This window comes from Piliocolobus tephrosceles, unplaced genomic scaffold, assembly GCF_002776525.5.
Source record: "Piliocolobus tephrosceles isolate RC106 unplaced genomic scaffold, ASM277652v3 unscaffolded_416, whole genome shotgun sequence".
In the NCBI taxonomy this organism is placed as follows: domain Eukaryota; kingdom Metazoa; phylum Chordata; class Mammalia; order Primates; family Cercopithecidae; genus Piliocolobus; species Piliocolobus tephrosceles.
In genome coordinates, this window is record NW_022326087.1 from 2,774 (window position 1) to 18,795 (window position 16,022).

The following is a 16,022-nucleotide window of genomic DNA, read 5'->3' on the forward strand; positions in this document are numbered from 1 at the left end:
ACCACTCTCTGCTGGTCCTGGGCTTATCCCTGCAATGTGCACCTGACCTGACCCAGGCTTGGACTTAGGCAGGCCTCAGGGGAGTGCCCAGCTGGGTCATGGGGTCATGGACAGAGCAGATCTTATGGGGGCAGGTGGGAGATGTCAAAGCCCAAATGCAGACTCTAAGCTGGAGGGGTCTGAGCGTTCATCAGGCCCGCTGGTCCTCAAACGCAAGTGTGACAGTCACTGGGCATTGTTAGAAATTCAGAGTCCTCCACCAAGTCCCAGAGATGGTTTTGGTGGGTCTTGGTGGGCCCAGGAATCACATTTTTCACAGGTTTCCTGAAGGGCTGGCATGCAGGGGGTTCGAAGAGGAGCCAGAATCCCAGTCTCACCCCAGCAGGCTCCTCGCCATCACCAGCTGATGCAGGAGACCGCAGGACTGAGTCTGAGGACACCAGGGAGGGAGGACAAGGTGGGGTCTGGAGGGGGAGGAAGGCAGGGTCTGACACTGGGCATGAGGCCCAGGAGAGTTTGTGCCAGATAGAAACTCAGAACAGATCCACTGAGCCTTGCCTGGCCCTGCTGAGGGTCAGCAGCCTGGTGCCCTGCCCAGGGATGTGAACCTATCAGGGATGTCCCAGTCTCCAGCTGGAAGGGCAAGGCCACCGCTCTGAGCTCCAGGGCTGACAAACACTTCTAGGTCAGGCTGGAGCATGCAGGAGGAGAGCCTGGGGAGGGTTGGGAGCCTGGAGTCCGGGCAGCTGGACTCTGAGGCTGAGGTGGAAAGCTTTCAGGAATCGGTGCTGATCCAGCCAGCCACACTGCTTCACGGCTGGTCTGGCCAGGAGGGCCTCCTGCCCTACACTGAGACACACTTCAAGAAACCCAGCTCCTCCTCAGATGTGTGGAGGGGAGGCATCGAGATCACGTCCCCTTCGGGGGCCTGGGAAGGGGCTTCCTCTTCCTCTGTAGTCTGTAAAGACAACAGTGGGGTTTGGAGAGCAGAACCCAAATGAAGGGGTAGGGGGTGTGAGGAGTGGTCCCCAGGTAGCTGCTGTGTCCACCCAGCCTTTTCCACAAATTCCAGCCCTCCATCCATCTGCAGGGGCACAGGACCTAACAACTTCTCCTCCCCAGAACTCCCAGGCTTTGATTCATGGCCTCTCATGACCCCAATCCTTCCCTCCCCCGGGGTGCCCTCAAGGCCCCAGGCTGGGTTCTGGCGCAGTTGTGGCCTCCTGCCAGCCCACAGCACTGTCAGCTGTGAGTCCCAACAAGCTATTCAGGAATTTTCTGGACTGGAAAAAAGAGGATGTGAGGTCAAAAGCCCTGGTTTCCCTGGTGAAATGGGCTAGGGCTGTGGCTGTGATGGGGAAGGTGGGTGAATGCAGGGGTGTGGGGTTTGGGGAAACCCTAAAGAAGGCTAAGGAAAAGGCCTTCTTCCACTTCCTCCAATCGTCAGAGTGGAGGCAGGCAAGGTGGCTCTGCAGCCCCTCCCCTCCCAGGGCCCTTCTCTCCATACCTGGCTTAGATACTGGATCTCTGTGAAGAGGCTGGGAGAGGGCTCGGGGATGGTGAGAGGCCCCATGGACCCTGCAATGTTGATCACGGCTTCCTCTGTGTCCCGGCCATTTTCCAGTGGCTGTAACAGACACTTGGTCAGAACAGCCTGTTCCTGGCAGCAGGGATAGTCTACGAGCCCAGCCAAGCCCAAGCATGGGGAGGGAAAGGTGGGAAGGGTGGGCAAGGCAGGGAGGTCCTGGGAGGGGAGAATATTAAGCTCCTGCGTGCCTCTGCCACTTCCTTCCTGCCTTGTCCAAAGAAGGATAAGCTGTCTCACCTCTCTGAAACTCAGTTTCCTCAGCTGTAAAACTACGTAAGAATTTGTCCTTTGGGATTGTAATATTCATAATAGCATCCTACCACTCAACCAGTGAGAACTTCTGGAATGACTGATTTGTTTTCATTATTTTCTATCCTTTAAAGCAGAAAGATCATGCAGGCTGCAGGTTCTTTGTAACAGGCCAGGAGAAAGCAGAGTTGAACATGCCAAAGATGCATCGAATAACAAGGGGCACATGAGATAATGGGTCTGAGCAATCCATTATCCATCAGATGAGGGGACCATGGCCCAGGGAAGAGAGAGGTAGTCCAAGATCCGTGGGGAGGCCCATATTCGGACCCGGGCCTGGCTGTTCCCATGGGTCCTCAGATCAGGAACGCCAGGCCTATCCATCTCGGGCCTTGCCCTGGCAGGTGGGCAGAGCAGAGGCTGGAGCCGGCCAAGGTCCCCAGCCAAGACTCCCGATGCCAGAGAAAGAAGCTCCCATTTTTTGGGCATCTATGGGGTATATCATCTCACTCTTTCCTATTTACAACCATGTGAGCTATGGCAACAGGGCTCAGAAAGGTAGTGCAATCTGCTTGACATCACACAGCTGGCAAATGGCTGAGCTGGGACTCATACCGGAGACTGTCTGACTGCAGATCCAAGCTCTTTCCCTATACCCTGCTGCCATCCTGGCTGGGTGTGTGACACATTTCTCTTGGGCTTGGTGTCCGTGGTCTACTAACCAGGCCCCAGCTTCACCCAATACCTAGCTTCTGGGGATGGGGGCAGAGGTCGATGTTTGAGCCATCTCTTGTTAGTAATGCCGAGATGAAGGCTGGGTGTGGTGGCTCTCACCTGTAATTCTAACACTTTGGGAGGCTGAGGCTGGAGGACTGCTTGAGCCCGCCAATTTGAGACCAACCTGGGCAACATAGTGAGACCCTGTTTCTCTAAAACTTTAAATTAAAAAGATAAAAAATATACTAAAGACACTCTGGGAGGCCAAGGCGGGCAGATCACGAGGTCAGGAGATCGAGACCAACCTGGCTAACACAGTGAAACCCCGTCTCTACTAAAAAATACAAAAAATTAGCTGGGCATAGTGGCTGGCGCCTGTAGTCCCAGCTACTCAGCAGGCTGAGGCAGGAGAATGGCGTGAATATGGGAGGCAGAGCTTGCAGTGAGCCGAGATCCCACCATTGCACTCCAGCCTGGGCGACAGAGTGAGACTCTGTCTCAAAAACAGAAAACAAAAAACAGACAAACAAAAAAAAACTAAAGAAAAGAAAGAAACACAGGATGACATCTTCGGCCTTCTGGAGACAAGGATTAGAGCAGAATTCCTTGGGGGAAATGTGGGCGGTGGATGGGGGCACTGGGAGGGATAAGGCAACTCCCAAATGCTGCCACTCAGGGCCCTTGTCCCTCCTAGCCCTGCCCATGGTGAAGACAGAGGGGGCCTTGGTGCAGGGCAGACCTGGGGCTACACCAGAGGACTCCTGATATCACACCCATGAGTCCATATTTACAGCTTTGCAATCTGGTTATAACCCAGCCACTGCTGACCCTGGACCACCAGCAACTACAGAAGCGTCACCTGTTCCAGGGTGACGGAGTTTGAGGAAAGAGCCTCTCAGTGCAGAGGCCAAACCACACACAGTAGTAGGCAGCAGCCAGGCCCACTACTGTAAGTCTGGTGTGATTCCATCTCTCCCCTGCCCCTCTGCCTCCACTGTGGACGATCGACCCTGTTCCAGCAAGCACAGAGGCATTTTCTGGGTTACTAAATATGCAAGATATATATCAGAGCCCCTGTTTCTAGGTACTGGTAATAAACGTAGTAAAGAAAGAGGAAAGTCTTGGGAAGCCGGGTTGAGTTCTGATGGGAGCTTAGCAGGCTATTTGTTTCCAGGAGCGAGGGTCTGCAGCTGTCCCAGGGTCTTTCTCCTGAGTCTGGGGGAGGAATCTTGGCTTGTGAGCTTGGCTCCATTCCTCAAACCCCTTGTACTTCAGTGCAGCAAGGTGGAGGACACAGAGGGCTCTGCAGCTGGCCCCATAGACCTGTCAATTTCCCCAGTTCTGCCTCTTTCAGGCTGGGTCACTGTGGGCAAGTTCCCTTTTCTCTCTGTATTTCTTCATCTGCAAAATGAGGGGAATAATAATCTCTACCTCGTGTGGGAATGATGAGGATTCAATGGCATATATAAAGCCTCTGACATGAATGGATGGATGGCAATCCTTCTAACAAGATCTCTTTGGGAAAGAAAATGCTGGTCTGACCCCCAACACTTCCCTCAGGGTTTTCACACCCCTGTGAGGCTCTCTCGGAGTATGAGTAATGCATCCCCCTCCCTCTTTGACCTGAATGTGGGCAAAGAAAACCCCAAAGCCCTTCAATTCCATTTCCAGACTCTGCTAAAACTTATGGAGAAGCCACAAGGGAAATATTTAAGAAAAAGCAGAAGCTCCCACCTGATCGTGTTTACAAGGTTCTTGCCTCTGACCCTCTTGGGAGGCCCTGTTCCATCTTTCCCTCAACAAGGGGCTGCCCCTAGAGACCCTCTGCCTGCTGGCCCTGTGCCCCTTCCTGTCCCCTCTCTCTTCAGCAGAGCCAGGGTCAGGTGCCTCAGGCAGGAAAAAGCCCAAAGCAGCCCTTCCCAGGGTTGCCAGAAGGCAGTAGCATGGGAGCTGTGGCTGGTACGGGCCCTGTCAGCGTCCTTGGACCCCAGCCCCACTTCTGGAGCTAGGTGGGGTGAAACCCAGGCCCCAGGCCGCACAGCCAGGAGGCCGGCTGTGGAGGCGGCCAGTGGCACCCACCATCCGTCCATCCATGTGTCTCCATGACTTTTCCCTTACTCCCCTCCGCTACCTTTGGCCCTGTTGAGCTTCCTGACACAACCACAGCTGCTTCCTAAGCCATAGCCCAAAGTCCCATTTCCACCACAGACCTTCCTTGGGGAGACCAGGCCTGAGTCTTTTGTCCTCACTGGCGCCAGGAAGGAAGGTAGTGGTAGCCCCGCTTTCCTGTCCTTGTGTTTAAAGGAATGGAGTGGAGGCATCTCAGTAAACAGCAGAGGGAGGAGGGGCCAGGGGAGGCTTCTGTTTCCCAAAGTGCGATGCTGCAGCCCCCTCCATTGGAGTGCTGGCCTCGGAGGGCACAGTCTCTTCTTGCAGCAGTAGCCTTGGGGCAGGTTCCCTGCTCCAGACAATGGGCACAGGGACCCTTATTCTCTTTCCCCTGGTCCCCAGAGCACCACCCTCAGCCTGGATCCTAGGGCAGCCATGTCACCTTGGTCTCAGAGCCAAGGAAGACTCAGAGAAAACATCAGGGAGTTCTGGAAAGAGAAGAGCAGGGAGTTAAGAAATCTGGGTCCTGTTTTCTATTTGGGCCACCACCTGCTGTGTGACCATGGGCAAGACCTTTACCCTCTCTGGGCCTCAGTTTCATCTTTTGTAAAAGCACACTAGAGTCTGTAGCACTGCCAGAGTCCCTGGACCACACCCCTGGAGGGTTCAGCTAAGGCTGGGGCCCTGGAGAGTGCATCTCTAACAGCTCCCTGACCCCTGGGCGTTCTGAAAGGGGATTTGCTTTAATCTGAGAGAAAGGTTGGGCTAGAAATCTCAAAGGCTTCCTCTGGATCCAGCTCCGATGTTCTGTGATTATAAAAGGAGGCATGGAAAGCAGGCGCCTGGAGAAGATGCTCACATGGCTCCTGGTGCCCGCCCTGCCTGGCACCTGGTGGGAAATCAGGTTCCCACCTGTGAGTCCCCCATGGGCACTCTGTCCGGCTCACACCCTGAAGGGCTGGTCTTGGGGCTCACAGAGATTCCTCCAAGATGGGGAGCGAGCGCTGCCTCTAGGTCAGGCATGCAGGCCCAGGTAGGAAGTTACAGAAGCAGAGCCCAGAAATCTTGACTTCCAGCCCCAAGGGGATCTGAGCTTGGGCTTCCCTTTGCCTCTGTCCTTACCAAGTGTGAGAGGTAGACCTTCTCGTTCCTCTGTGTCTCCATGGCCTGTCGAGCTGAAAGAGATGTAGAAGCAGGAGCTCCTTGAAGCCAGGTATAGCTGGGAATGGCCTGGAGCTCAGCCCAGAAAGGCGTACTGGCCCCTTGCACAAGGGAGCAGGGGCCTCCCAGAGGGAGGAGGCAGTCAGATGGGAAGAAGAGCCCCTTCCAGCTCAGCCCCTTGGGAATTACCCAGTCTTCCGAGATCAGTGCATGGAGATTGTCTCATGAGGGTCAGAAACTGGCTGGGAAAATAAATCTGTGTGCTAAGGTCACTGCTACTTAAGCCTTAGTGTGAACATAGGACCCCCTGGACATTTTCATACAGTGCCGAGTCTAAGCTGATGTGAGAGTCTGAGGGTCTGTATTTCTAACAGGCTACCAAGGGTTGCCACCGCTGCTAGCTGGCAATCAAAGTTTGGGAGGCAAGGTGCTAAGTGGCTCTGAGGTTGTGACCAGGAATGCTCCCACCCTGGATTCCTCAGAGGGGACCTGGACAAAGCCCACATTTCTTCCTAGGAGCCACATGGAAGAGATGGAAAGCGGGCCCAGGATTCCCCCATGGCCACCTCCACAGTGATGACATTGTGATTATCTTCCTGGCTTTACCACTTCCTAGCTATGCAAACAAAGGGCAAGCTGCTTAACCACTCTGTGCCTCAGTTTCTCCCTCTGGAAAATGGGTGTACTCCACAGTGTGGACGAGATTAAAGGGGATAAGCAAGATAAGCTGGGGATAGTGCCAGGCACATGGTAGCTCTTATTACTGAGATTTTGGTTAATCCTTTTAGTCTTTGCCATCCAGCACAGTGGCCAGGAGCCACACATGGCCATCAGGCACTGAAATGTGACTATTTTACATTAGACTGGGTTTTGATGGCTCAATATGAAAAACATGAAAGTAGAATATGTATCATTGATATTTTCATATTGATTCCATATCAAAATGAGAATGTTTTGGATATATTGGGTTAAATAAAGTACATTATTAAAATTAACTTCACTAGATTGGGCATAGTGGCTCGTGCCTGTAGTTCTAGTTACTCGGGAGGCTGAGGCAGGAGGATCACTTGAGCCCTGGAGTTCAAGGCTGCAGTGAGCCATGATCACACCACTGCACTCCAGCCTGGGCGACAGAGTGAGACCTTATCTCTAAAAAAATAAGTAATTAAAATAAAATAAAATACACCTAACTGCACTCATTTCTTTTTACTCTTTTCCATGTGACTATTCAAAAGTTTTAAATTACATTCCTGACTTGTATTCTATTTCTGTTTGATGTATATCTGTGATTTGAGATAAATGAGGCTTAGGGCAGTTAGATGACTTGCCTGAGCTCACATAGCTGAAAAGTGGCAGAGCTGGGATTTGAGCCCCAGCCTATGGAAGGGACTGAGCAGCTCTAGAGACCCAGTGGCAGAAGTGCGGTTACAATGTCTGTCCTGCTCAAGTTCAAGTGCTTGGTCCTGCATTGCCCCTGGCAGTTGGGTCCCACACAAGGAGCTGGCCATGAATTCCCTGGAATCAACAGGTAGAGAAGTGCTTGATCAGTTCGGACAGGCAGGAAGAAGCTGAGAATCCTTCATTCTCCCATTTCCCCTTGTGAATTGCTTTCCTAATGTTGATTACCTCGTGGCTCCTTCAGAAGGGAGGCCACAGCTCCTGATGCCCATATTTCAGACAGACACGCTGAGACCCACAGGGTCTTTCCCGGGCTAGATGGGGAGCTGCAGGTCTCAGCGAGGTCCCTGGTCCAGTGAGCCTCCCACCTTTCTGCCACCCACCTTTGCTCACCTTCCTTTCTCCACAGGAGCAGGTGGCTGCTGAAGGCGATCAGGCCTGCGGCTGACAGAAGGCTCAGCAGCACCAGGACTGTGGCCAGCATGCGGACCATTGGGATGGACACCCTGGAGATGAGACGCAAGGAGCCTAGTGGCTGTTACCAGATAAGCCAGAGTCTATGTCCTTTGGGGGTCCCAAGTACAGGCTGAGAAAGCCAATCCCTAGTGTGGAATTCAATTCAATGCAGCAAAGACTTGTGGGGGGTGTGGTGCGGGAGGGCGATATTTAGTGCTATTGGCTCTTGACAAACATTATTTAATTAGTGCAGACCCTGAAGCCAGGCTGTCTGGATTCAAACTCTAGCTCCACCACCTTCCTATACCTTGGGTAAGTGACTAAACCGCCCAGGGTGTCAATTTCCTCCTTTGTAAAATGGCTGTGGTGAGGATCAAATGGGTCAGGATGTGTAAAGCACATAGTTCAGTGCCAGACACGTGCCAGATACCATGTCAATGTTAGTTGTTAAATTCCACAATCCCTGTGTCACTAGGTAGGAGTGGCCCAATTTCACACTGGAGAAACTGACACCTGAAGCAATGAGCGACTTGCCAGGTCACGCAGTGGTGTGCAGTGAAGTTCTCAGTGGCCTGTATCTGGGCTGGTGTCACTGGCACAGGCATGTGGGACATCCTGGCATTCTTACTGTGAGTCAAACCATGTCCTTTATCTCTCCCAAGGAGATCAGAGGCACTAGGGACCACGATGTCCCATCAGCCTGTCTGGTGTGGGAGGGATTCCTGCTCCCGTTGTCAACCCCAGGATTCACTTTCAGCAGGATCTGAACCTGCCAGCAGCTGCCTGGATGTCGGTAGCCAAGTGCATTTACAACCCCCAAGAACCAATCCTTCAGGCTGGGACTCCAGTTGTAAGGAAAAAAATTGTTTTGTTTTGGATTCTGAGTTTTCATGCTTCGCACAGGGCTTAGTGCAAAGTATACAGGCAAAAGCCCCCGAACTTGGTGGGGGGGGGGCTATCCCTGAGGCTGGGGCAGGGAGAGAGGTGGGGACTGGGACCCTGGTGGACCCTTCACCTTGGACAGGCAGCAGAGCTGCTGGCTCCTATAGTGCAAGCTGTCCACTGCTCAAGGGCCCCTGTGAGGGACCCTCTGTGCTGCAGGCTGTGGCCATGACACGAGGATGTGTCTGCTTAGAGGAAAGACCATTGGGTTCCTATTTGCTCAAAGGCACCTTATAGTTTAGTGATGGCCTGAAAGGTGATGTTGATCACCTGGGGCTCACCTGGGCTTAGAGCTGCCGCTGCTGAGAGCTGGACTGGCATCCTCTGCTGAGGTGGAGTCCAGCTGCTTCCGGGGGAGGGAGCTCCCTGTAGGAGGAGAGGTCGCTGCATGAGGAGAGGTTGCTGCGTACTGAGAAGTTCTTTCGTGCCCGTACTGGGAAGTCCCTGGGAATGGAGTGGCCTCAGCCCCTGTCTTCCCCTGCTTGGCTGTGGTTCCTGCTGGGTAGAGCCCAGGAGAAGCTACAAGTCCAAAAGCAATGCCTCAGCATCCTTCCTGACCCTTGTATCCCAGCATCCCAGACCTCTGACCCTTGACCCCTGAACCCTAGCCTCTCTGGGACCCATTTCTCAGAACATCCCCAGCTAAAGGATATCCCAGTAAGCAAACAGATGTAGATGAAGCCATTCTGAGGAAGGAGACTGTAGATCAGACACACCCCACAGCTGTGTGTGATGTTCAGTCTCTTTCTGTGCCCACAGCCTGTTCCCTCTGTGGGGAGGTATAAGCACTCCCCTTCCCCGCTTCCATGACCCTTTCCAGTGACCATTCAGTGGACATCTTCCTGCCCTCCCTCTATAGTCACAGTCAATTGTCACCTCCTTCCTCACCAGAAGGGCAGGTCCTCCCCTCCCCACCATGTGCCCCCTCCCCACCACCGGTGCCTCGGTAAGGCCTTGACTTCCTTCTGCAGCCATGAGACCAAGAAGGGCAGGGTGGCAGGGATGAGTCCAGAGGTCAGGGCCCAACGCCCGGCCTTTCTGGCTTGCCCCCGAGATTCTGAATGGCACAGACAGACAGACAGAACACGAGCTTTGGGGTCAGGCTGTGACCACTTCCAGGCTCTGGCGCTTCCTGTGTGACCCTAAGCGTGTGACCTGACCCTAATCGAGTGACCTAACCCTGCTGAGCCTGTACTTCCACAGCTGGACAACCCAGTTCCCAGGTTGTGGGGACACCTAAGTGGTCATAAAGTATTGTGTCTGGTACCAGGCAGGCACTCACTGGCTGCTTCCGTAAGAAGGGTAGCAAGGGACATGGCGGAATTCTCTGCCTCAATCCTGGGGCCTGGGTTTGCTGAGTTTTTGCCTTGGGCTGCAGGCGTGTTGTAGCCAGAAGCTGGAAGGTGGGAGAAGGGGAGGGAGGACAGCAGGGTCCTAGAAGAAAGGGAGACGCTGCTCTCAGGGGCGGCACCACTCTGAACCCCTTTTCCTTCCTTGGGAGCAGCTGGCAGCTTTTCTACCCCCCCACCTCAGCACAGAGCACAGCTGTCTTTCGCCTCGGCCAACCAGGAGCCACATGGCGGGTTCCAGCAGATCCCTGGTCTTCTCCTTCTGCGGCCCCCTGGCCTCCCGCCTAGCTCAGACCCTCAGTTTCCCCGTCCCCACCTGCCTCTCAGCCTGCTTCTTCCCTGACACCCTTCACATTATGCCAGTTTTGTCTCAAAAGTCTGTGTTGGATCCCATCCCTCTCTGCCTTAGAACAGTGAGTGGCTCTCCATTGCCTATAAGCCGAAGTCCAAACTTTTTTTTTTTTTTTTTTTTTTTTGAGATGGAGTCTCGCTCTGTCGCCCAGACTGGAGTGCAGTAGTGGGATCTCAGCTCACTGCAAGCTCCGCCTCCTGGGCTCATGCCATTCTCCTGCCTCAGCCTCTCGAGTAGCTGGGACGACAGGCGCCCACTGCCACGCCCAGCTAATTTTTTGTATTTTTAGTAGAGATAGGGTTTCACCATGTTAGCCAGGATGGTCTCGATCTCCTGACCTGGTGATCTGCCTGCTTCGGCCTCCCAAAGTGCTGAGATTACAGGTGTGAGCCAAAGTTCCAACTTTTTAGTATGCCTTTTGAAGCCTCTTAAACTCAGGCTTCAGGCTGGGCGTGGCGGCTCACGCTTCGGCAACAAGAGCAAAATTTTGTCTCTAAAAAAAAAAAGAAAAAAAGCAAAGAACAAAACTCAGGCCTTGAACCACCTTGTCAACCTCGCCTCTTTCCCTATTCAGTGCTCCAGCCATAGAGTTGTCCTCTATTCCCGACTAAGCCAGCCTCCCGCCCACCTCCGTGCCTTGGACATGCTGTTCCTCTGTGTGTGATGGCTTTCCTTTCCATCTCTGCCTAAAGCACTTCGTTCTGTCCTTCAGCACAAGCTCAAGGTCAACTCCTCTGAAATGTCTTCCCCAGAAGCAGCGAATCTCTTTTTCCTCTGTGCACTCACAGTCCCCTGTGCATGCCTCCAGTGGCGCTAATGCTCACTTACACTGCAATTTCTTGTGTACTGGGTCTCCCTGCTAGGCTGAGACTCCTTAAGGGCAAAATGTTTATCCTCTGTGCCCAGAACAATGGGCAGAAGCCTGATGCAACCAACCCCCCAGGAGCTACTCCGGTCCCCACTTCCCCAAGTCTGTCTGTCACCTCCCCAGTCCTTGCTGACTGTGTGCCATCCTGGACTCTCCCTCATTGTCCACCACCTTCTCTTCTTCAGATTGAGTATCCCCTATCCAAAATGCTTGGGAGCAGAAGTGTTTCAGATTTCAGAATATTTGCATTATATCTGCTGATTCAGCATCCCTAATCTGGAAACCTGAAATCCAAAATGCCCCAATGAGCATTTCCTTTGTGTGTGATGCTGGCACACAAAAAGTTTCGGACTTTGGAGTATTTTGCATTTTTGGATTAGGGATACTCAATATTTAACACTAGGTCAGTTTATTCTTGGATTTTTCTAAGTAGATGATAAAATCTTTTGCAAATACAGAGTATTTATCTTCTCCTTTCCAACATTTATACTTCTTCTTCTTTTTTTTTTTTTTCTTTTTTTTGAGACTGAGTCTCGCTGTCTACCAGGCTGGAGTGCAGTGGCATGATCTCGGCTCACTGCAACCTCCGCCTCCCGGGTTCAAGCAATTCTCTGCCTCAGCCTCCTAAGTAGCTGGGATTATAGGCGCCTGCCACTACACCCAGCTAATTTTTGTATTTTTAGTAAAGACGGGGTTTCACCATTTTGGCCAGGCTGGTTTTGAACTCTTGATCTCGTGATCCACCCGCCTTGACCTCCCAAAGTGCTGGGATTACAGGCCTGAGCCACCACGCCTGGCCTTATACTTCTTAATCTTGCATAGTTCATTGCCTAGGGTCTTCAGACAAAGATGAATAAAAGAAAATGATAGTAGGCTGGCCAGGCGCAGTGGCTCATACCAGCAATCTCAGTACTTTGAGAGGCTGAGGTGGGCAGATGGCTTGAGTCCAGGAGTTTGAGACCAGACAGGATGATATGGCAAAACCACATCTTAAAAAAAACAAAAAAACAAAATGTAGCCAGGTATAGCGGCTCGTGCCTGTGGTCCCAGCTATTCTGGAGGCTGAGGTGGGAGGATTGCTTGAGTCTGGGGGGCAGAGGTTGTAATGAGCCAAGATTGTGTCACTGCACTCCAGTCTGGATGACAGAGTGAGATTCCATCTCAGAAAAATGAATGAATGAATGAATGAAGGAATGAATGAATAAAAACTAAATAAATAAATAAAAAGCAAAGAAATGATAGTGGGTACATTTGTCTTTTTCTGACTTTCTTAGAAATTCTTCTCATGGTTCACCATACTCAATGGTGTGCTGGAGATGACTCGCACTGGCTCACAAGAGCTCATTGTCAGCTTTTCAGGAATTGGTGAGACTGTTGTTAAACTGTCAATGGCTGGAAATTGGCCATGGGAATTGGACCACAGAAATGGACATCACAGAAATTGGAAAACACCACGAAATGAGAGCATCAGCATCCCCAGCCTGCTCAGCATTTACCAGCACACCACTGTCGTGAGTCTTCTTCATTTTCAATATCCCAACTGCCATCAGAGGGAGGCCAACAAAGTCTGATACAGGAGGATAATATAGCAATACACATATCATACACAAACAAAGAATTACAAATGAGGGTAAGTCTAAAACACAGGTGAACTTGCTCATAACTTGTAGAAATGACATATGAACACTGATAAGAATTGGAAGAGATAAGAGAATCTTGTAAATAATGAAGAACAGATTCAATGTAGTTTGATGCTGCTGCTTTTTGGCAAGTTTACCTTTATTTCCCCAAATTAAAGATCCATGGATAAGGGAATAAAAAAAAATTGGGGGATATGGTGGTAGGGATGGGCCTGGGATTGGGATAGGTCCCAGCTATGGGGCTAGAAGAGGAATAAAGCAGACATCAAAGCTGGAAATGACTTGTGTTTGAATCCTGGATCCACCACTTCCTGCTGTGAGATCTTGGGCAAATCACTTAGTCTCTTGGACCCTCAGTCCCTCATCTGTGAAATGGGGATACAAAGACATACCTCACCCTCACTGGTCAGCAGACCAAGGCTCCCACTCCCCTGGGCCCTCTCTGGCTTCTTTCTCCTTAGCTCATCAGGTCCAGGTGGGGTTCTGGGCTCCCAGAGAGGTGTTCTATCCTCTACCAGTTCCCATAGCTCCAGCCTTGGTCCCCTAGTGTGCCTGCATTTAACGATCTCTCCTTCAGGCACACTACCCAGAGGCTGGTTCCCAGGCACTCTAGCACCTGTGGCTGGACTTCAATATCTAGGGAGGTGGAGGCCAGGAGGGCAGAGTTGAGGGCACATGCAGGGTTGAGGCCAGCATGACCAGGGCTGAGGTGATGCTGTGGGCTAGGTCTGGAAAGCAGCAATTGTTGGCCCAGCCTCGGGAGGCCTCAGGAATATCTCTGACACCAGGCGAGGAGTCTTCTTTATCCCCTGATATGTCTATCTTGTACCCAGCCTATGGAAATCTCCTTCCAGCACATCTGGGTAGAAAGGAAAGGCACCGAGTCCAGCCCTGGACAGATCTGGGTCCAGTCCTGCTCTGACATCTACTAGTGGTGTGACCGTGGGCAGCAAGAGTGAAAGAATGGCCAAGACTCATGCAGCTCCCTCTGTGCTCCAAGCCTTGCCCAGCACTTGACCTGCATGATCTCCCTAAGGATTCAGTGCCCATAAGGTTTGCACCAGGATTATGCCCCACCACCCCTCCCACTTCCCTCTGCAGCTCCTGTCCCCAGCCTGGGAAAGGAGAGATATTTGTTACCTGGAAAGATGAACAGAGATATCAGTAAAGACTCATCGGGGCCCCGTTTTTCGACCCCACATCAGTACTTCCCAGCGTCTTGTAGGATAAGGTTCCACAGTGTCACAATTAGCGAGAGCTCCTGGCAGCTGTCATGGATGGACACCCTGCCCTCCGTTGTCTCCTGGCCTTCTTTTCCCGCATAGATGGTGCCAAAGCAGTGAGAGAAGAGGAGCCCACCCTTTCTGCACCAGTACTTCCGGTGGTCCCTCAGCTCTTCCCTATAGGTGCACTGCAGGGACAGAGTGTCCCCTTTGAACCCACTGATTTCCTTCGGGCCCTCCAGGGCTTCATAACCTAAAATCAGAGCAGGAGTGGAGGTTGGAATAACCAGGCTCCATGTACCAAGGTCAAGGCCAGAGCTTCCATTTGAGGAGGAGGAAGGAAGGCTTTTCTCAATCATGCCTTCTGGGGACAGTCTTGGAAGAGCCATTACTTCCTTCCTACTCTGAGCGAACTTGGGGCAGGGCTGTTGCTGTTTCCCTAACCCTGGCCCATTGAGGAACTGGGGTTGAGGGAGTGTTCTAGGTTCAGATGGAATCTGACAGTCAGATAGCCAGCAGGGTTTCTGGGTGTTTTGTTTTGTTTGTTTTTGAGATGGAGTCTCGCTCTGTTGCCCAGGCTGGAGTGCAGTGGCATGATGTCTGCTCACTGAAACCTCTACCTCCCAAGTTCAAGTGATTCTCCTGCCTCATCCTCCTGAGTAGCTGGGATTATAGCCATGTGCTTCCATGCCCGGGTAATTTTTTGTATTTTTAGTAGAGACAGGGTTTCACTGTGTTGGCCAGGATGGTCTTGATCTCCTGAGCTCGTGATTTGCCCGCCTCAGCCTCCCAAAGAGCTGGGATTACAGGCATGAGCCACCGCGCCTGGCCTTGTTTTGTTTTTAGACAGGATCTCACTCTGTTGCTCAGGCTGGAGGGCACTGGTGCTCATGGCTCACTGTAGCCTTGACCTCTGGGGCTAAAGTGATCCTCCCACCTTAGCCTCCCACTAGCTAGGACTACAGGTGTGCACCACCATGCCTGGCTAATTTGTTTGTTTGTTTGTTTCTTTGTTTGTAGAGATGGGGTCTCACCATTGCCAAATGAACAACTGACATCAGTTGTAGGAGGCATTCTGATTTTAAGTGTTAGAAGATAAAGAAAAAGAAAGCAAAAGAATTGACAAAAAGTGATAATTCTTCATCTCTCAGGGTTGTGGGGAGAGGCACAGCGGAGATTCAACAAATATATGCTGAGTTTAACAGGGCAACCAGACGGGGTGTCTTGTCTGCCTCCAGGATTGGCACAGGGTAGAAAAATTAAGATTAGAGAGGCAAAGCAACTCTAACAGCCACATTACGATGAGGGGAAACCCACAGGACTGGGAGAAAACCTGGCTCTAGATTCCAGAAACAGCAAGTGGGGCCCGGCCCCCCACCTCCCCCCACCACCACTCTGCCCTGCTTCCCTAGGGTTGAGGAGGCTGAGGATAAGTGGGTTGGGCTATCAGGCAGTCAGGAGGTCCTTCCCCTGCAGACCCCAAGGGTGAGCCCCACATCCCTCCCAAGACGCCCTCCCCATCTCACCTGGGAGCACTAGGCAACCCCATAGCAGGACCAGAAGCCGCATTCTGGGCGCTGGACACCGCCGGAGCAGACGCTGGGAACCGTGAGCTCCTCCTCAGCCATGCGGGTCTTTAACTTCCTCTAGTCTCCCCTGAAACCAGGCCAAGGAAGCGAGGGGAGGGGCGTGTGGGTCACCCCTCCGCAGGCCCAGCCGGAGAGGCGCCTCTGCCTTCCCTTTTCTGAGTGCCCATGCATGCCTACCCCTCGGCTCACCTCCCAGGACTGAAAACCCACACTGGCGCTTCTCCCAAACTCTTGCCCCTTCAAGGGGTCCTTAACCTATGGTCCGTGCGCCCTAAGGGGTCTGTAAGTCGAATTCGCATGGGAAAAAGTTACATATTGACTTTCATCAACTTCTAATATTTAGCTGTTCCTCGTATTAACAGTGTACTGTTAGCAGTACCT

General features: G+C 52.2%; 1 protein-coding gene across 1 annotated transcript; it reads right to left on the reverse strand.

Annotated features, from left to right (window-relative positions):
- Nucleotides 1-5,112: 5,112 nt before the first annotated feature.
- Nucleotides 5,113-15,621, reverse strand: CD300LG (CD300 molecule like family member g). The gene is given in 7 exon segments (XM_026448710.1): nt 5,113-5,151; nt 5,786-5,838; nt 7,616-7,728; nt 8,902-9,139; nt 9,953-10,054; nt 13,970-14,305; nt 15,579-15,621. Coding segments are annotated over 7 exon segments (924 nt in total).
- Between the last annotated feature and the right edge of the window lie 401 nt (nt 15,622-16,022).